This window comes from Macadamia integrifolia, chromosome 1 (assembly GCF_013358625.1).
Source record: "Macadamia integrifolia cultivar HAES 741 chromosome 1, SCU_Mint_v3, whole genome shotgun sequence".
In the NCBI taxonomy this organism is placed as follows: Eukaryota; Viridiplantae; Streptophyta; class Magnoliopsida; order Proteales; family Proteaceae; genus Macadamia; species Macadamia integrifolia.
In genome coordinates, this window is record NC_056557.1 from 10,799,157 (window position 1) to 10,819,359 (window position 20,203).

Consider the following 20,203-nt stretch of genomic DNA (forward strand, 5'->3'; position numbering starts at 1 on the left):
AAAAAAAAACACACACACACACACATTAATAATTGTTCAGGCACTTGACCATGAGAATCTATTACCCATATTTATTTATTTTTAATCAAAGGATAGGATAACAACCCTAAATTATATTATATAAATCAGCTATAGGTCAAGTGAGGTCTAGGCTTCAACTTAGGCCCGGCCAAGCCTTAATCGGGGTCAATGTTTTTCAACCCTAATCTGCCTTTAAGATTATAAATCTTAGCACCAACAACATGAGAAGAGATGACTTTTGAGAAGGGAGATGTTAGAGTGAGCGGAAGATTCAAAATAGTATTTGGTTGGGGACATTGACTCTTTCTTTATTAATGTTGATCGATTTTTTTATGGGGAAAACAATGCTACTTGGTTGTGTGACCCTTACACGACCCATGTGAAATATAAAATATTTATCCCTATTGATGTCTTTGCATGACTCTCCCCGACACCAAATCCTCTCCAGCATGAGATGGGGTGCAATGAGCATTCGACAGCCGGGAGCCCCTTGGGGTGTGTGCTCGGGTGCTCCCAGCCATGGGATGCTCATTGCACCCCATCCCTTGTTGGAGAGGCTCAGGATCACTCTTATTGCCTCGTGCTGGTGTAGGAGCCACATGATCAGATAGCGTTTTTCTTTCCAATGCCTAAATTGAGTGAGTATGAAAAGTCTATTATGACCTGCCCCATTATGCGCTAAAGTTGCTCCCATAGGCCTCTTCATTGCCCCACCAGGTTGACGGGGTTCTTCTGCCCCTTTCTTTGTGTAAATAAAAGAGAGAAGTAAAGGAAACACAACCCTTGTTTTTAAAAGCTGTGATGACACGCCTCTCCCCCACTAAAATGGGGGAGATCTGTAGGTGTAGGGAACACTAGACGGGCAGCGTTCGTCTAACTCCCAACGGCCCACGTTCGTACGCAAGTGACGGCCGTTGGTTCCTGTGCTGCACTGTTGGGTCTCTCTCTTTCTGGGTTTTCTGGGTTCGACCTACAGGCAAATGGAAGGCAAGAGATGGGGGAAAGGTGAAACTTGAGATTGAAATGACAGACTGAAATGGAGGGAGCAGAGGAAGAGCTGGAGAGAAGAAGCAGATTCTTGAGCAGTCTCATACAGAAGAAGAAAACGATCGAACAGCAAGATCAGCATGAGCAACTCAACGTTCGAGTCAGGGCCGCTGACATGCCTGTCGCCTTACAACAACGTGCCTTCCGGTGTGCCAGAGACTCCCTTGACTCCATGCCCAAAAAGCTCGACAGCAAACGCTTAGCACTTGCCCTTAAGAAGGTAATATTAAGTATTCAGACTCTACTTCTCTGTACTCTTCATCTCCCCTTTGTTGTTCGTGTCCCGTTGAATGTTGGATAGTGGGTTTTTACCTATTAGTATAACTCTCAAACACTTCAGATTTCAAATGGGTTTCTCTACTTTCTACTGCTTTTGTCATTTGGTGGGTATTATCGGCTATCAGATGGAGTGAATTAGAATCATTAGAACTTTGTATGTAAACATAATCAGGGGACTATTGTTCATGTGTAGAATTTTAAGTAAAAAATGAAACTTGGTTATGTGATCGTAGATGAATCCACAAACTAGAACAAACAAAATTTTGGAAATCTTGATTCATGGTTCCTGGTCATGCAGTATTAAAGATCTAGATTCAGTTTGGACAGCATTGAATGTTATTCTGACTAACGCTTATTGGTAGTAATGTGCTAATGCTTTACTAGGATATCCCCTGAATATACATTGCTTAGCATTTTACCTCCTTGCAGCCACTCACTGGGGTGTTTAGTGCTCTTTACTGCTTTCGATGAAAGTTGAATGGTTCTCATTTAATCCCGGTCTGGTCAGGTCCATGCAGTTGTGTGGTCAGTATGGGCCCACGGGACTAGTCAAGATGAAGGCATGGATACCCATAGTTAGCAAAAATAAATAAATAAATAAATAAAGATTGTGTTGATTATGGTTTAATTGATAATAGTCATAGCTAGAAAGATGTATTGGCAGGAGCCTTGTGCACTGGGTACATCCTTGAGTCTTTAGCTAGAAAGTTGAGATGGACCAAACTCATGAACTCCATCTAGATTTAGTATGCAATGGAATTCCCGCATGATTTTTGGGATTTGAAAATAACATGCATTGTACATAGTGGTTCTCATGGACCTGTAAAAGGGCGTTTCTGAAGTTCATGAACTATGTTTAAAGCTTGCTTTCCCTAGATGTACCCTTTTGCATAAGCACCATCATCTGGCTTTTTGGATCCTTATTTTGCCATTGTTCTGTAGGACTCATTCATTAATTGTAACTATAAATACATATATTACTGTTGCAATTGAAGCTGTTCACTTGCCTACTCACCAGTATACAGTTTTTTTGGATGGAGTGACTTCTGCAAAGTAAAATGAATCTCACACTCAAGACTATTGTCCATATATTTCCGTTAATTTTTGTTCCTTCATTAGCATTCCTTTTTCTATCTTGATCTACCTGATCCAATCATCAAAATCAGTGAAAAGGCCATCATGGACCAATATCCGAACAGATCAATCTTGTTGGGAGGTACCGTACTGCCTAAAGAAAGGAAATGGTTAGATCCGGATCACAGATAATAAATAAAATAGAAACCAGATAAAATATCAAAACGACTTCTGGCATCACTCGGAGATTAGGATGAGCTTTGATGAATAAAACAGGAATTGGTAGGAATTATCATAGGTGAAGAAAATCAAACCTGTTTTCAGACTCCATGTTTAACCCAATCATAAACAGTCCTTTTTCTTTTACTCACATCTGCATAAGAGGGAGCAGGAGATTCATGAGGAAATTCTCTGTACCTCTTTGATCAAACATCAGAGGTATGGGCTGGTACCTTACGACTAATGGTTATGTCAAAGGGGTGAATCTATTACTGTCTGATTAGCATACTGATGCTTTTGTAGCTATTTAAAGCCTCCTCCCGGTGGCCGTTCTATGGTGTCTTAATGGTGACGAAACTGTCCATCACCTTGTGTTCATGCATCACAGCCATGGGTTTCCACCATTCAATTAATGGGTTGTGTCTTGATTTATGCCAAAGGAGGTAAACTTTTGCTGGCTGTTTGTCAAACTGATGCTTTTAGAGCTATGGGTAAAATCTAGAAAGATTTTGAGTTTCAACCTGGTGACTGTTCTATGGTCTATTTGAAGGGGGGAAACCTCAGATATTTAAGTTTCTTAACAAGTCATCATACATAGCAAACTGAATTAAAAACTTTCAGTTTTTGGGCTGCTAATTTTATAGAGTTTAGAGATAAAGAAATAGCTGAGCTGATAGGGTTGGCAATATTTTTTTGTTGTGGCTTCCCTCATTGATATTTTTTGGCTTGCGGCGGCTTGTATGGTACTGTAAGCTTCTTGCTATTTTGTGCTTTTCTTAAATAAAATTTACTATGAGAAAAAAAAAAAGGACATTTTTTCTTTATTCACCAATAAAGTTAAAGATGGAAGCATTTTTTATAGCTGGCAACCGGTTCATAGTCTCATATGGGGAAGAAACAAGTATTGTCTTTGCCATGGGAGACACAAGCATGAGGGAGATGTAAAAAGAGAAAAGTGAGGACTAAAATCATTAATTTCTCTTCATAACCAAATAAAATGTTTTCAATTTTTCCATTATTTGCATGGGGAGAGATTATCCAAACTGAAGTTTCCAAAATATATCTGGAAAATTTTCCATTCAAATCTGAAAATCTGTTTCAAAAATTTCTCAAATTTGAGTTTCTTTTCAAGTACTTTAACCTAACACACAGGCAAATTCATTTATTCAAATATTATGTATTTTTTGAGTATGGGAAATTTAACATCTGATGCTCCCTGTCATATGTGTTCATGTTGACAGCCGACACTTATTATAATTAGCCATAACCCGCCAATATTTTTGCATGGATCCTTATGCTTGTCCTTGCTTGGAATCTCCATATAGCCGACCCTATTAAGTTGGGATAAGGTTTTGGATGTTGCTGTATGCTCCCTGTTTATGAAAACTCCAGAGATCTTGTCAATTCCATCACTGGAATATTCTTTCTCTTAAGTTGTTTACTGTAACACATGTGGTTCCTGATCCAATGGCTTTCTCTTACTCTCTCTGCTTTACACATTTGGTTGGCTTTTGCAATTGAGAAGATTCAAGCAGCGATGTTTCTTTGGTCGTCAATAGCACTTTTTAGTGGATTCAGAGCAGTTAAATCCTTGTGGAATTGTAACTCCTAGACTGTGAAAGTAGCATTTCATTGACACAGGATTAATTAAACTTAAATGGTTACTAAAAGTACATTTGTCCCTTGTAATATTGATGGTGCATTTGTACCATTTATATTGGAAGCTATCATAAGATAACAATAACAAGGTGTTTTTGTTTCTGAGATGGTTGAGTCACGATCTTCTTATTCATAAAATGAGGACTGCTATTACACTTGTTCTCTGAGAGTGGCTATTATGAGCACCAAATCTGGGATGATAAGAAATAGACTTTCCTAACTAAATACAAAGATCTGGCTTGTCTAAGTAACTTGTATATTACCTCTGGAACATCCTCGCATCCAGATTGCAGGTTACTTTCAAAAGGTCTCAGTGCAATGGACAATACTACTTTGACAAATTTTCTAACTATGGTTTAATGTGTGGTATGTTCACACAGGTCGTTGGCTGGCTATAGTATATGATACAGTTACATGGGATATTATACAGTTACACAAAGAGGCAAGAGTGCCTCTAATTTTGTCTTTTAGTTTGATAACACTGTTGCGAAGTTTCTCTTCCTTACCCGCCAATTGACAGATTGTTTTAAGACCATGCATCTTTAAGTAATTGTATTTTGGCAAGCAATTCACATACAAGATTTTATAAGCCTTTATTCTTCATTGCTTAATAGTCCTCGGCATATAAGTTGAGTTTGAAAAGGAGTGATAAGCTCTTAAAAGAGTTTCCTTTTCTATAGATGCAAGAATCCTTATTTTGGTCTCCTGAAGACTATGGTTGATGAATTCTTCCAGATCTCTTGCAGAGTTCAGCACACATAGATTTTCATTTAACTTTGAGATGTTCTCTTCATTAGGATTCTCTGTTGGAATTATCCTTCATACTTTGCAATTGTCCTTTTTAATCATCAAAATTTATCCTGTAATTTATTTAATATCATCAAAGAAGACGTACTTGTGAAATGAATGCATTTTCTTAGGCTGGTTGGTTGCCTCCTGAATGAAATCATTTCATTTTAAATTCCCTCAGCATTTTTGTGCATAGAAAATGTTGGTTTGAGATGGAGTCTTGTGAAGTTTTACTGGTTATGGATAAATGAAGAAATAATGACTTATTAGGTTTCCTGGAAATGAAATCGCTTCTAATTGTTTGTACATATTTGGAAGATGAATGGATATGAAACCTTATCCAGTGAACACCACATGAATTCTAAGTGAAATGATTTCATGCAAGAGGCAACCAAGCTTACCCTTATGAAGAATTTCCTCTCCCGTAATATAGAGTATATTACAAATAGCTTTAATGGATTCTTTTTTCGGTTTTCTAGGATTTTGACACATCATATGGTCCAGCCTGGCACTGCATTGTCGGAACAAGTTTTGGCTCATACGTTACCCATTCCTCAGGAGGTTTCTTATACTTCTCCATTGACAAGGTTTATGTCCTTCTATTCAAGACTGCTGTGGAGCCTCTGGGTCATTGACAGTTATTATTATTTAAGTTTTACAAGCACTTGTGTTAGTTGTATGGTATTCGGGAAATATAAATTCGCAAATTTGATTTATAATGTAATCATGTTTCATTCCCATTTTTCATATGTTTTACTCTCTGGTTATTTCTAAAATGAAGACTCTGAAACATGCAAATTCCCTTTTTTTTTTGGGTACAGCAACATGCAAATTCAAGGAACCCATTTTATGCTTTCACCTTATTGCCTTTGTCTTTTACATGATCTTCATATCTATTTTGGATCATTGGTGACTGACACCTCTATGCTTCAAAATCTAAAGTTTATATTTCATCTCTTTATAACTTTACCATATTACTGTCTGAAGACCTTGCATTTTCTGTGACACATTCATGAGTATCCCTTGCAGAGACTGGTAGACATGTTCTATGGTTTGTGCATATTTGCAATGATGGAGATTGCAATATTTTGATTCCATCATTCTGACCAAATCCAACCTGCTCTACTTATCAAATGTGAGGACACTTCATCTTTTGGTGGGCTAATTGCTGTGAGACCTTGTTTATTGGACTGGTTAACTTACTAAGATATGATCCCTGCAAATTGTTACTTGTACTTGGGCTCCATCTGGTTAACTATTAAATGGAAATGGGAGAAGTGAAGTTGATATAAAAAAGAAATAGAGACGTTTGTAATTATGATTGTGTCACTAAAAATCTTTCCAGATATAGTAATAAACTTTTCAATTAGATCCCTTAGTCCTATTGTATTTTTCTATTTCAATTCAATTAAGTTTTGAGTTAACCAATCGTTGTTTGAACTGATTTTACTTTATATGGATTTGGAAATTTGAATCACATTTTTTATGGGCAAACTTAGCACCTGAAAGCTAAGGTTTTCCCTTATCTGGGTGGTAGTCTGTGGAGGGTGGATTCTTTGCTGCAGCCAAACACAACCCTCTATATTTTTCCAATTTCAAATTTGAGGTTTTCTTCTTTTTTTCAGTTGGGTACTTTGAGGTCCTTTTTCAAATGTGGTGTTCTTGATATATGTGATTCTATCATTTGTTTTTCAACAATTTAATGAAAAAGTACAATACCAAGATTATATTACTAATTCCAAAATTTGAAAAGTAAAATAAAAATTACGTTTGAAATTCATCATTACTAATTATGTATGATAAGAAATATAAATAATTTATGCTCAGGGTAAGACTGTGTTGTTCTTGTCCCTTCCTCCTAACCCTGCACATGTAAGTCTCGTGCACCAAATATGTCTTTTTATGCAATTATGTTGAAGAATGATTATTAAAATTTCTTTTTTAGATTAAAAAAATTTCAGTACCTTTTCATTTAATTTCCCTTGTAACCACGGAGTCATAGGGTTGTTGGACTGTATGATCAATTTCGTATCCAATAAAAACTTTTTTGATACATAAATTTTGCGGGCAATGTCCCTAAAATGGTTGAAATATCAATATTGTGAAAGGATTTAATACAAGAGGTAGGCAAGGTTATAGATATTTGTATGGGTGACTATATCAATCAATCAATGCCAATACTACACTAATACGATATGGATTGAGTCAAATTGGCCCATATCGTGTATAAATTAAAATACAAAGTACTTGGTTGATATTCTTGATCTGTATCAATATCGATATTTGTACATATACAGCCATATGATACAATAACTTGATCCATGGGGGTAAGTAAATAAAGGGTATAATTATTGAGTTGGACAAGAAATTCAACAAATGGAGAATTTCTTAATCTCACCTAACTATCAAATGTAAGCACTTGAATTTCCACCCAATCAAACTAACTTGTTATAAATTGACCATGTAGACGAAGTATAAGCATGTGTGGCTCTCATTTTTTTAAAGCGTTGGTTGGAGTGATGTAAATTTTGCAATGTAAAAGTAAAACTAAAGGAAAATATAACTTTCTTTTTCTAATTATTATCAAACTTGAAGATCGAAAGTGTGTAGAAGGTATAGAAAAAGTGCGCAACAGTAGACGAATGAGGTAGGCGATTAGATTAGACTCCAAGCATAAGCATTATAGAAATAGATGGGAGTAGGAGTTAATTCAACTTTGAAAGCTAGTTTGCAATGTAAAGGTAAAACCGTAAAACAAGCAAAAAATAGAATTAAGTACCAAAATAATTGTGTAGTTCACGCAACAAATTACTATATTGGTAACGCAATCCCCCATATTCCACCAACCAACCACCTTTCCACCCAAGAATTCTTTTTACCAAATATAATAATCAAAGTTATTTTAATGTTTCGAATTATATTTTAGTAGTAAAGTATGATAAATGTAGAAATAGTCAACTATCATCTACAACATAGTTATTTTTTAGGGTGACAAGTTCTGATGGAGAACAGAGGGTGCATTGGCATCTTCCACTCTTTCTCCTCTCTGGGCAATGAGGTTTCATACCCAAAGGAGAGACGAAGAGTGGGAGATGCATCCTCTGCTCCTGGACTTAGAACATATCACTATTTTTTTTATTATGTTTTATGTTTTTTTCCAGCAATTTTTTCTATAGTCAACATTATTTTTCATCATTTCATCCAATCAAATGGAACCTAAAGGTTTTCTTTGTTTGAATTGAAGTGAGTGAAATGAAAAGTGAAGGACAATCAATAAAATTTCCATCTTACTTCTCCTAATCTCTGTGGAATATTTCAAAATTTTTTTTTTATTCATTTCACTTTGTCGTAGTTCTCCAAGGTTTTGTTTCACTGCCCTTCTATTCAAACATGTTCTAATTTGAAGATTCAAAAACATTTAAAATAGAGGGAAAGATTCTTTAGAGGACCAACAAGGCTTTCTTGTTTATTCTTTTGATTTGTGCCATGTGAAACATGATGAGCCAGTTCTAGAATAGATATGGCATGATCTAAATTGCCCACATGTCAAGATTAAGAATTAAATTCAATTTTAGCATATATGCTTAAGCATTTTTTTTTATTGCATTCTTCATTTTATTCTAATCAATTTTTTTTTTTCTCTACTTAATTTAAATTTTTTGGGAGAACATATTTAGAAAAGGTGAGGGTTCAGTATGATGCAAGGTGCAATTTCGCACCAATGAGGGAAAGGTTGATGAATTGTCCAATAAGGATGGATATTTAAATAGGGGAGATTAGAAGTTCCAAGTTCAATTCTCCATCTGTGCATTTGTGATTTAAGTGGAGACTGTATTGGTGGGTTGCTGCGCTAGTCTCCCCCAAGATTAGTCAATGTACGCATAAGCTGGCTTGGACACCTTGGTTAAAAAAAAAAAAAATGTGGGGTCCACAGGTGGGATATGAGAGGGCACGAGTAAGAATTTACAAAGTAGCTTACTGTTCCTTTTTCTCTTTAAAAATTTTTAAACTATTTTTTGTTTCATGTCCAACTACATTTCAATTAAACTTGGATATAATTGAACCGGTGACTAAGGGTGTCAATTACGAACTAAAACCATTTATCAATCCTGAATTAAACCATTTACATAGGATTCGATGAATCATAATTAATCGGTTTGTTTTTTTAATTTTGAAGTAAATTCTTATTTTAAACAATTCATTTTGGCTTTGAACCAATTAGAACTAGTATGCTAATCGATTAAAAACCCATTAGTGTTTTGCAGTGAATTTACATTAGATTAAATAATTTCATTTAAAAAAAAAAGTTGCTTGATCGCATGGCCATTGTGCCCAAATAGAGGGACACACAAAATTATCAGATCACCTCCTTTAAAAAAATAAAAAATAAAAAAAAATAAAATCATGAGCATTGATACTCTTGCGTGGATTCCCATTATAAGAACCATCTAATCAGGTAGCAATCTCTTGACCATCAACTTAATTTGTTTTTATTTCCTAAGTCATAAGCCTAGATATTGTGGTTCAATCATCAAACCCTACAAAAGAATCTTCTTTTCCTTGATATTTCTAAGGGAGTGACTTTGTATCTTGCTACTGCTTAATGCTTCTGGATTCTACTGGACCGAAACTGTTTATTTTATAAGTTTTGATTTTAGAATATTAGAACCACTTAGGTATTGAAATCTACTTTTCACTTCATGAACCTAATCAGAACCAAACCAATTAACCAGAACCCGACCAACTAACACCCAAACCGGTGACTTAAGACCTTATCTTCAGAAGGACATCCAGCATAGCAAACTGTGCGTGCTTATCCAACCGCATTATATAATAATATAGAAAGAGAAAGAAGAGAGAGAGTCCAACTTCGTAAGGACCTTATGTTCATCCGGACATCAAGCATTGCAAAACAGTGCATGAGCATCCAACCCAGTTTTCTTTATCAGACGAATTAGGATCAGACCCAATTTGTGTTTTACTCCAAAGCCCAGTTCTTGGATTCCTCTGTGTGCTTTTGTTATCTCTCACCTTCTTTCTTCTTCTCTGTGGTTCCTCTTTTAATCATCTCAATCAAATTTACTAATCTTCTCCTCAAAATATTCTTCAAATTGAAGCCTTTTGACGTCAATATCAGTTTATCTCTTTGGGAAGAAAATCAAAATCATATATTTTTTGTAAAGTATTGATTCCATAGCTCATGGGAAGCCCTCAATTTGAAGAAAAGGAAAGCCAGGAATTTGGGTCTGTCTACGATTCTCAGCCAGAAGAGGGTAGTGATTCTAAGTCTCTTGCTGTTGCTTATTCTATTCTTTGATTTATAGGGTAATTTACCCAGCTTTGTGACTGATTGAGCCTTTCTCTTTGCTTAGTTCCCACTCATATAGAAGAAGCTGCAGAACCAGGTGAACCCCACGAAGCCTTGTTCTTTGTCCTCGCTTACTTGCAGTTACGGGAACGCCTTTCAATTAGGGCGGCCTGTAGATCACTCAGAGATGCTGTTGACAACGATGTGTTGCTTTGGTTGGATATCTTCGTTGAACCCCCTTTGGGTTACCGTCTTCCCAATGATGCCCTGTTGAAGCTTACGTCTAAGGCGCATGGCAGGTTGAGAACTTTGTCTCTGAAGACGTGTATCAAGATAACAGATGATGGGCTGCAGAGGGTCATAGAGAACAACCCTCATATCAACAAGGTATGGACTACGAAATTAGGAACTCTACTTGTACTTTTTATTGTGGTTGGATTTACTGTGATATGTTGTAGTTTTTGGGGAATCAGTTACCCTGGTATTCATAATATATAATTGATCACTTCCTATGAGATTTCTGTTTATGGTCTCCTCATGTAGTTAAGACCAAGCTCGATTCTGAAAGTGTTCAGCTGGCTTGTATTTAAGGGAGGGTGTATTAAAGGCTTCCATCTCCTTGGGTAGTCCAAGGAAACACCTTCAATCATCCACAACACCTCAGTAGTTTCTTTTGCCCTTTTTTTTTTTTTCAAGTACTTTTGAGAATTTGAATCTAGTTTTTAAGCAGAGGCTTGTTGAATTTGAGTTTCTGGTTTAAGTAGATAGCATCTGAACCCTTAACCTATTTCTTACTTCAACTAGATCTGTTTTGCTCATGAGGGTAATATTTCCTTTTCAATTCCATTCAAAAGCCAAGTTTAAATATGCTAAAACTATAACTTGAATTTTCATGAAATTTCTTCCCCCAGAATTTTTTTCTATTTGCCCACTGCTTGGAAAGAAGGGAGCTTTGTTTGGTGCAATGGTAAAGCTTAGGATGTCGGTGGACGTGGGTTCAAGTACATGGCAGCCACTTTCTGCAAAAATTGCCAAAAGTTGGGATAATGAATTCAAACTAGCATCTTAGCAGGTTCAGAATCCCAACCAATAGGCAGAACCGAAGGAGCTTACCAGTAGTAGGAGATCTATCAATAACTTCCAAAATAGATCTCAGATAAGTCCCAAACTACTATTGAAACTAGGTCTCCCCTGGTACTCAAAGTCAATGGGTGGATATAAGATATGAATAGGGGAATCAAATTATAAGCTAGATTCAAGAATTAAAAACAAAGATATAACTTCACAACCACCCAACAGAACTGCATCAAACAAGGATCACATTCTCCAGTCATCATGTAGAACATGATATATAAGAACCAACTTAATCCAATGGCTGTCCACAGTTCATCAACTCAACAGAATAGACACTAAACAGAAGAATTTAGTAACCACCAGTAACTCCCTATCTACAGGGCTGATCAAGCACCAACTTGGGTCGAAGGCAGGGTGTGATTACCAGTTAGAAACCTGCAAAATATCTCTGAGTTTCAAGGCCTAGAAGTTGAGTTAACAGTGCACTAGCATTGCAGTCAAATAGCAACAGAAACAGGGAACCACAGGTATGGTTTGGAGGCAGTGAACCAGCAATAACTTAGATCAGTCAACAACAACGACAAGAACAATTAAGCCTTTTCCCAACTGAATGCGGCGGCTACATGGATCAGTCAAAGAAAAAGATAAAATAAAGAAGAGGGAAAAGAGGAAATGATGGAGTAGCTTTAGGGAGAAGAGGGAAAATCGCACAAGAGGGGGAAGGGATCACACACCATGCACAAATTCACTAATTCTAAAATTTAAATTCACTCTAAAAATCAAACATTGAGTTTATACAAGTATTTAAAGGGAAATAATAAGACTACTCCTACTTAGACTCTAATACTGAAATAAACTCCTACTTATCCTACCCAAAGACTAACATGAGAAATGAAAGACATTATATAGGACTAACTACTACCAGCCCTTGTTGGACAAAAAACTTGGGCTGGACCGGTTCTTCTTGGCCCATGGCTTCCATAGCCGGTCCTACTGGTCCAACCAGGTAAGTGCAATTGTATCTACATCAGGAAAAGATAAATAAAGTAAATGAAACAAAGGCAGTGCAACACCTCTGGGCCATCCCACCTAAACGTAATCAGTAACATGGATCCTTGCCCTCCAAACAGTTCTCTTTGATGTCATACTGGGGTTAAGGCCTAGCTTCTGCATGTTTTTCCTTACAAACTCATCAATTGTCATTTTAGGTATGTCCCTAGCTCTTCTAATTCCTTCCCATTGGATCTGATCACTCCTTTGTTCTGGAGCATCCTAAAGCCTCCTTTGAACATGGTCATACCGCCTTAGGCGGCATTCTCAAAGCTTGTCTTGAATCAGGGCCACTCCCAATTCAGCTCTTACCCGATCATTCCTCACTCTATTTCTCTTATATTTTTCGCCCATCCATCTCAACATTTGTATCTCTACAACGCTCAACTTATCTGTGTTACGCTTCTTGGCTGCCCAACATTCTGCCCCATATAAAATAGTCGGTCTTATGACAGTCCTATAGAACTTTCCTTTAAGCCTGAGAGGAATACTGATGCAGAATTGATGTTGTTGAACCGGATTGACCCTTCGAGTAACCTCAACCGAGATGAATCGGGTCCGATTGGATTTTTGGATTCATTAGGAGCTTTAGGATTTCATTTTGATCGGGATTATTTGCAATCTTTTAATTTTGGGTAGTTAAGAGTCAATTAAGGAGTTACCAATTTAAGTTTTATTTTGTTTCTAATTTCATTAGTTAAAATTTAGGAAGCAAATTAGGAGTTGTTAATTTTATTTTAGATTTTATTAAGCAAGTTTTAATTTCAGTTTATTATATAAAGGCATGTAACCCAAGTAATTAGACAGATTTTGAATGATGAATTAATTAATTGGTTGAAACCTTGTGGTTTGCTTAGTCATGAGACCTTATTCCCCCTCCCCTTTTGTGTGATTCTTCTCTACTCCCTGCAACTCTGAGTTCACTCAAGGATTTCTTCCCTTTCTTTCTTAAAGCCCTACATCAAATACGTCGATCACAAATACTCCAGATGCACCTCTTCACTTCATCCATCTTGCTTTAATTTTGTGAGAGATATCATCTATCTTTCCGTCTTTATTAAAAGTTGACCCCAAATATTTAAAATAGTTACTATGCGGAATCTCTATCTCCTCAAGTTTCACCACATCAGTATCAGTCCTTAAGCTATTAAAGTTGCACACCATATACTGTCTTTGGTCAACTTATCTTAAGACCTCTTTATTCCAAGGTAGATCTCAATAGCTCCAACTTATCATTAATCTCTGCCAACGTTTCATCCAATAAAACGATATCATCAGCAAAAAGCATACGCCACGGAATCTCTCCTTGAATGTTTTTGGTTAATTCATCCATGATAAGCATAAACAGATAGGGACTTAAAGTGGATCCTTGATGTAACCCAATGGTAATTGGGGGAAACTCACTATTATGACCTCCCACAGATCTCACACTAGTTAACACGCCCTTATGCATGTCCTTAATTATGTCCACATATATACTAGCCACCTCTTTCTTCTCCAATGTATGCCAGACTAGTTCTTTGGGGACTCTGCCATAGGCCTTCTCTAGGTCAATGAAGACCATATGAAGATCCTTCTTGTAGGTTCTTGATTTTTCCATGAGCTTCCGTAGAAGGCAAATTGCTTATGTCATGTATCTCCCAGGTATAAAACCAAATTGGTTCCTCGATAGATTCTCTTCTTATGCGGACTTCGATGACCTTCTCCATAATTTCATAATGACTCATGGTTTGTCTCTATAGATATTACAGCTATGTATATTGCCCTTATTTTTTGTAGATTGGAACTACAATACTTCTCCTCCATCAGACATCTTTCTCATATTCATAATCTTGTTAAACAACCTGGTTAGCCTAGCAACCCCACACACTCCCAAACCCTTCCACACTTCGATTGGTAATTCATTTGCGCATGATGTCTTACCTACTTTCATCTTACTCAGGACGTCCTTAACCTCAGTTGCTCCTATCTTACGAACATATCTATGATGCATGTTGTTATGATGTATACTCTTATTATTCCTCCAGGTGATGTCTCCATTTAGTAAGGCGCAAAAATACTCAACCCGTCTCTTGTTAATGTTTCATCATTTACAAGTACTCTACCATCATCACTCTTAATATATCGAACATTATCAAAGTCTCTACCCTTCCTGCCTCGAATTTAGCTATCTTGTAAATATTTTTTCCCCCTTCCTTAGAGTTTAGATTGTTGTAAAAGTCCACATATTTCTTCATTTGTGCTTTCCCCACAATCTTTCTTGCCGCATTCCTGCCAGCCTTAAATTTCTCTTGATCTTCGGCCTCCTTAGTCCTTGCCAAATCATAAAACTGTCTTTCTTGAGCTTAATGGCTGCTTGCACTTCCTCATCCCACCACCAAGTCTCTCTAGAGGCTAGCCGAGTACCCTTAGACACCCCTAACTTCAGATCAATCAAGCCTCATTTAATGAGTTAATGGCTGAAGTACCCTTAATAACCACATAACAACAACCAAAATAACTGAAACAGATCGATACTCACTTCCATTGTAGGATAAAGTGAAGGAAGAAGATAGAAGAGAAAGGATATGACTTAGAACTTCTTAGTCAATCATGGATAAGCATCTTACAGACCTTGCAAAGCATCTCACCTTTCAGGACTGCATCTCACAGCTATGGGAATCTGCATCTCACAGATGTAGTAGCCAAACCCAAGGTTATTAATGTAATCAAATCATGGGGTAGTTCTCCCGCTTCCTTCTTATTTATGGGTTTAGGAAAATGTCAAAACAAACGTCAACAAACACGAAAAAAAAGAACAGATTCAATCAACGTGACACAGTGATTTAATGAGGTTCACACACCAATGTGATGTGCTACGTCCTCGGGCAAAGAAGAAGATTTTCTATATGATGGAAGAAAGTTTACAGTGGAGATCTCTTAAGAACACCCAAACTCACAGTAAGAACTCTTGCTCAGAAATCCTAATTTGAAAATCCCCAAATCCCCCTTGCTTACACAACAAGACAATAGTACTAACAAGGATTAAAGTATTGGTATCGATCGCCGTATTGGTTGACTGAAATTAAGATACGTATTGGAGGTGATGGTATTGTATTGGAGATACGCTATGATACATTAAAGATACACATAAATAGATAGAAAACACTTTTTTATACATTTTTGCAGAAAAAATAATTAAAAAAAACTATATATAACATGTATTATGCATAAACACTAAATTGAAAGTATCGCACTAAGAATCCAAGATTTGTAGTTGTCCCATAAATGTAAAATCCTTGTTCCCAACCTTGATTTCCATGTTAGTAAGAAAAAAATGGCTAGCAGTAACTTTGGAACAAAAACCCCTAAAAACAAATCCTATTTTCTTGAAAAATGATCCATCTTTGCCATTATATGACCGTAGTGCACCGTATCGGTATGTATCGATCGATACATATTGGTACGCACCGATACATACCCAAACGTATATTTCACCTCGATTTATTATTTTCCATAGAGTATCAATATGTATTGGATTGTATCAGTGGTGCATCAGTGTGTATGTATCATAGGATACATATCAATACAAAAGGATTTTAAAATTTCCATGATCGTATCGCTAAGGGCCGATACTGAAACGCATTGGCCAATACGGTACGATACGTACCGATACTTTAAACCATGAGTACAAATATATATACTCATTCAACTCGGGTCGATCCATCGGGCTGCATCTGGTCTGGTCGTACCTACCATTACATACCTTAGGAAAAACCCCATTCAAATCGCCACCAAAAAAAATGTCGGAGTGGGTCAATCTTCAAAAAACGGGTCAAGAATGTGACACACACATAACAGAAAATAACAAATGTAGAAGCCTTATTTTCATGGGTTAGAAGATTCTTTTCAACCTTGGTCATTTTGGAAAAAGAAACTCTTCCAAAATAGAAACTAATAAGGCTTACTACAGTCCAGACTTTAAAAGGAAACAATACCAAAATAAAAACCAACTTAACAACTTGGAGCAAGTAGTAAATAACGAAAATAGAAACTAACTCCTACTAATAACCCCCTCCCCACACACACACACGAAAAAGTCCAATGGGCCAATACTTGGACCACAATGCCCAATTTGGCTTCCATCGTGGGCTAAACTTGATGGGCTTGTTGCTGAAGTCCTCTTCCTTTGTGATGAGATTTGCATCATGGCACCAATTCCAGCCCAACCTGTCCAGGAGCGAAAGTGGCACTTCCACCACCCTAAGGCCTTTTTTTTTTTTTTTTTTTTTTTTTTTTTTTTTTTTTTTTTTGTGGAGGGGTTGGGGGGGGAGAGGATGTAGAAGTTGTAATTGATCTGATTTCTGTGTTTTGGTTCAGCTCTATGTGCCGGCATGCACTAGCTTAACAGCTAATGGCATTGTGACAATAGTGAAGATGCTGACTGAGCATAATCAAGATTTGAAGCACCTAAGGTTGCATGGTATGTACGGCATAACAAAACAACACTTTGAAACTATCCTCAGTTGTCTCAAGGTGCAAAAAGAGGACCAGAAGCAGAACATTTCGTTTCTTTATCACAAACGATCTTTTCCACTTGTTCATTCGGACACAGCTCCTTCCATAGATGTCAGTATCTGTCCAAAGTGCAGTGACGTGAAGCAGGTGTTCGACTGCCCAAGGGACAGTTGCAAGTGGAAAAAGGTGCACCCATTGCTTGAATGTAGAGGATGTTATCCTTGCGTCCCAAGGTGTGCGGATTGTGGTGGATGTGTGGATTTGGATGAACTGGATGAGCCTGCTTGCATGGATATTTTGTGTTCAGAATGCTGGCTACGGCTCCCAAAATGCAATTTGTGTAACAGGCCTTATTGTAAGCTACACGCTGATCTTGGGATATTCCTGTCAGGCGGTACTGGATTTATATGTGATGCTTGTAACAAATCATCTACAAGAAATTCAGATTGGTGGTCATCGGGCCTTGAAGAATTTATGACCGTGGATCAATATCCTCCTATATTCTCGGATATGGATGGATACATATCATATCTTTAAGGTACTGTTATGATACTTTTTTATTTTAAAAAATGTATCACATTGTATTGGTTGATACGACCTGATACGATGCATCTCGCTGGTTCAAGACTAATCGATACAATTCGTTACTCGCTTTATGGATACATTGCTTTATTTATTAAATTTTTTTTTTGTGTATGCTCGTATGTTCAATATGTATATAGCAGCATCTAATTTACACATTTTCCTGAGACCACTTCCAACTCTGAGTGTGAACAGTCCACAACTCTCTATGTTATTAGACCATTAGTACATTTAAGAAACCTCTTCATTTGTACATAATCAATTAAGTAATTTGTTCTCTTTTTTATACAGAAATATTTTACATACTGTTTATTTATAGTGTTTATGCTCTAAAACTGTATTTTGTATATATCATTTGCTTCTCTCTGTGTTTCTTGATTTTTTCTGTGTGTATCTTTAACGTATCTTGTATTCCTCCAATATGATACAATGTCTCTCTGAGAATCACCTTTTTGATACGATACTTGATATCGATACTAAAATTCTTGTTGGAGACTACTAAACATTAATGAAACAGTAGTTATGGTTTGATGAATACGAAATCAGTGATTCAGGTCATAAATGGGGCTGGCTACCCATACTGATATGGAATTTTCAAAAGACAAGGCCGACCAGGAAAGCCTGGCACAGCTACCATTGGTGGTGTATGCTTGGAATGAGGCTGGAAAATGGCTATTCAGATGCTCAGAATTTTTGGCATGGACTACCACTTGCAAGCTTAGAGTTATCTGAGATGGATTTCCTCTCTTGTGGTCATCATGTCTTAGATCTGCTTGGTGGAACTCAACTCACCTGCAGTGTTGGATCAACCAAGAGCCTAATCTCTCAATGAGGAGTTCTTATCGCTAGTGTGTTCTGTTCCTTACCATCAGCTAGTGGTTCAGAGAGAGAGAGAGAGAGAGAGACATATAATCTGTTTTTGGCACTCTTCAAGTTGTTCTATTTGGGTGTAATAAGCTGTGTTCATCCCAGAATTTGCTCATAACGATATAATAAAGTCTCTTTTAATTTTTCTTTTCCTTTTTTCCCCCAGACGTTACTGTGTAAATTTTGGGTATCAAATAATGGTATCTTTATGTTTTTATGGTCCCACGAGCATGCTTTTATTTTGTTTGATAGAGTTACCTGGGGTTCAACAATCAAACCTTGCTTGGCATCATAGCCATTGAATCTATGGTGCTTCCACCATTTTTTGGAGCTTTTTTTTTCCCCTGCCTGCAGGACTACAGTAAAAGATGTTCATATATAATCTGTAGGAAAGTGTTCCTGAGATTAATTCTTTGGTGGCAAACTCAAACTGAAATGATCTAAAAAAACAGGTTTCAGCCTATCCCAGACCAAACTTTGAAATTTCAGAAATTATGGTTCTGTTCCCTTGGCTGAAATTCTAAAATTCTATCCTTGTTACAATTTTTTTTAATCTGTAGAATCAAATTTATTAGAAAGAAAGGTATATATACAAACCCACTAGGAGAGCTCTAAATGCACCTATGGACATTCCCAAGAGAGCAAAGGCTCCACCCAACACCAAGATAAAAGCAAATAGACAAAATCATAACAAAGAAACAATAACAGAGCACTTTCCTTTTGAATCTGGCACCGATGGGGGATCTCTGACTGCTGGCCCCTCCAACAAAGCAACCACCAGAATGACAAGGGAGTGGAGAAGGAAAGCACAACACTCTCCCATCATTAAGTCTTCCTGGTCCAAAAGGTGTGCACTCTCCAAGCGCTTGGTAGGAAAATGTTCCTGGGGATTTAGGACCTTTTTGGAGTAGATGCTCGGAAAAACTCTTCCACATCCAAACGAATACCCTAATAATAAAAGGTTTAACTTGAGTTCTATTCCAGAATAAGCGAAAGTTTCTTGCCATTCACAGATGGGAAATGGTGTAGCAGAAAGCAAGTTTGGCAATGCCATCAATGGAATCCCCATGAAACTGAAAGGTAAATGGGCAATCAAAGAATAAATGATCTCTACTTTCAACCCCAGCCCAACAAGCAGTAGAAGGGCGAAACCTGGATAGATCTCTTTAAGTAGCTGATCTTTCTGCACCTGCTGTATCTATGCCTAGATACACACTAGCGGGTAGTGTTCTTTCTTCCATAAATATATAAATATATATATATATATATATATATGTATGAATATGAAAAATCAAAACCAAACTGCTAACTACCAGATAACCGCCCGATTAGAGTCCGTTCAGCCAATCTGATAAAAGATTGAATATAATCAGATCAAAATCAAACTTTGGCTTGAAGGGCTAGTTTTGGTTTAGACCAATACCAATCTGAAACCAGTTCAAACTGACCGAAGCTGAACCAACCCGATTGATTGACAACCCCTACCTCAAACCTTGTTACAAAGAAACTCTTCATGTTACTGTAAACATTGCAGTACACAAAATATCTGATCCCATTTCATCAGATAGTCATTTCTCATTTGGTCATGCATATCATTTTTATTTATTTATTTATTTTTTTTTTTTTATGAAAGGATTTACATATTATTATTAGATCATATTTTCATTTGCATATATGGCCACATTTTGCTGAATTTGACACAAGTGGACATGTCTACAGAGTTTGAATTGGGATTGA

At 36.9% G+C, this 20,203-nt stretch overlaps 2 protein-coding genes across 3 annotated transcripts; both read left to right on the forward strand.

Moving 5' to 3' along the window:
* The first annotated feature begins 810 nt into the window (after positions 1-810).
* LOC122075578 (dynein light chain LC6, flagellar outer arm) lies at positions 811-5,894 on the forward strand. Its single transcript, XM_042640655.1, has 2 exons — positions 811-1,288; positions 5,568-5,894. The coding sequence occupies exons 1-2, from the start codon at positions 1,058-1,060 to the stop codon at positions 5,721-5,723; spliced, it is 387 nt and encodes a 128-aa protein (XP_042496589.1). The 5' UTR covers positions 811-1,057; the 3' UTR covers positions 5,724-5,894.
* A 4,038-nt stretch (positions 5,895-9,932) lies between these two features.
* On the forward strand, positions 9,933-18,618 carry LOC122086033 (F-box protein SKIP28-like). 2 transcript variants are annotated; one of them, XM_042654725.1, is made up of 4 exons: positions 9,933-10,361; positions 10,461-10,783; positions 16,880-17,555; positions 18,146-18,618. In XM_042654725.1, exons 1-3 carry the CDS (start codon positions 10,289-10,291, stop codon positions 17,552-17,554), a joined length of 1,071 nt encoding a protein of 356 aa, XP_042510659.1. In that variant the 5' UTR covers positions 9,933-10,288; the 3' UTR covers position 17,555; positions 18,146-18,618. The 2 variants fall into 2 exon arrangements, with proteins under 2 accessions (XP_042510659.1, XP_042510651.1); XM_042654717.1 differs by having other exon boundaries at positions 18,154-18,618.
* The last annotated feature ends 1,585 nt before the right edge of the window (positions 18,619-20,203 follow it).

What these genes read in the sequence shown, in the direction of transcription:
- LOC122086033 (XM_042654725.1), top strand. Translation starts at nt 10,289, where the DNA reads ATGGGAAGCCCTCAATTTGAAGAAAAGGAAAGCCAGGAATTTGGGTCT. An exon ending in CGATTCTCAGCCAGAAGAGG is followed by an intron (nt 10,362 to 10,460) that starts GTAGTGATTCTA and finishes CTCTTTGCTTAG; the next exon opens with TTCCCACTCATATAGAAGAA. An exon ending in ACAACCCTCATATCAACAAG is followed by an intron (nt 10,784 to 16,879) that starts GTATGGACTACG and finishes GTTTTGGTTCAG; the next exon opens with CTCTATGTGCCGGCATGCAC.
- LOC122075578 (XM_042640655.1), top strand. Translation starts at nt 1,058, where the DNA reads ATGGAGGGAGCAGAGGAAGAGCTGGAGAGAAGAAGCAGATTCTTGAGC. An exon ending in TAGCACTTGCCCTTAAGAAG is followed by an intron (nt 1,289 to 5,567) that starts GTAATATTAAGT and finishes TCGGTTTTCTAG; the next exon opens with GATTTTGACACATCATATGG.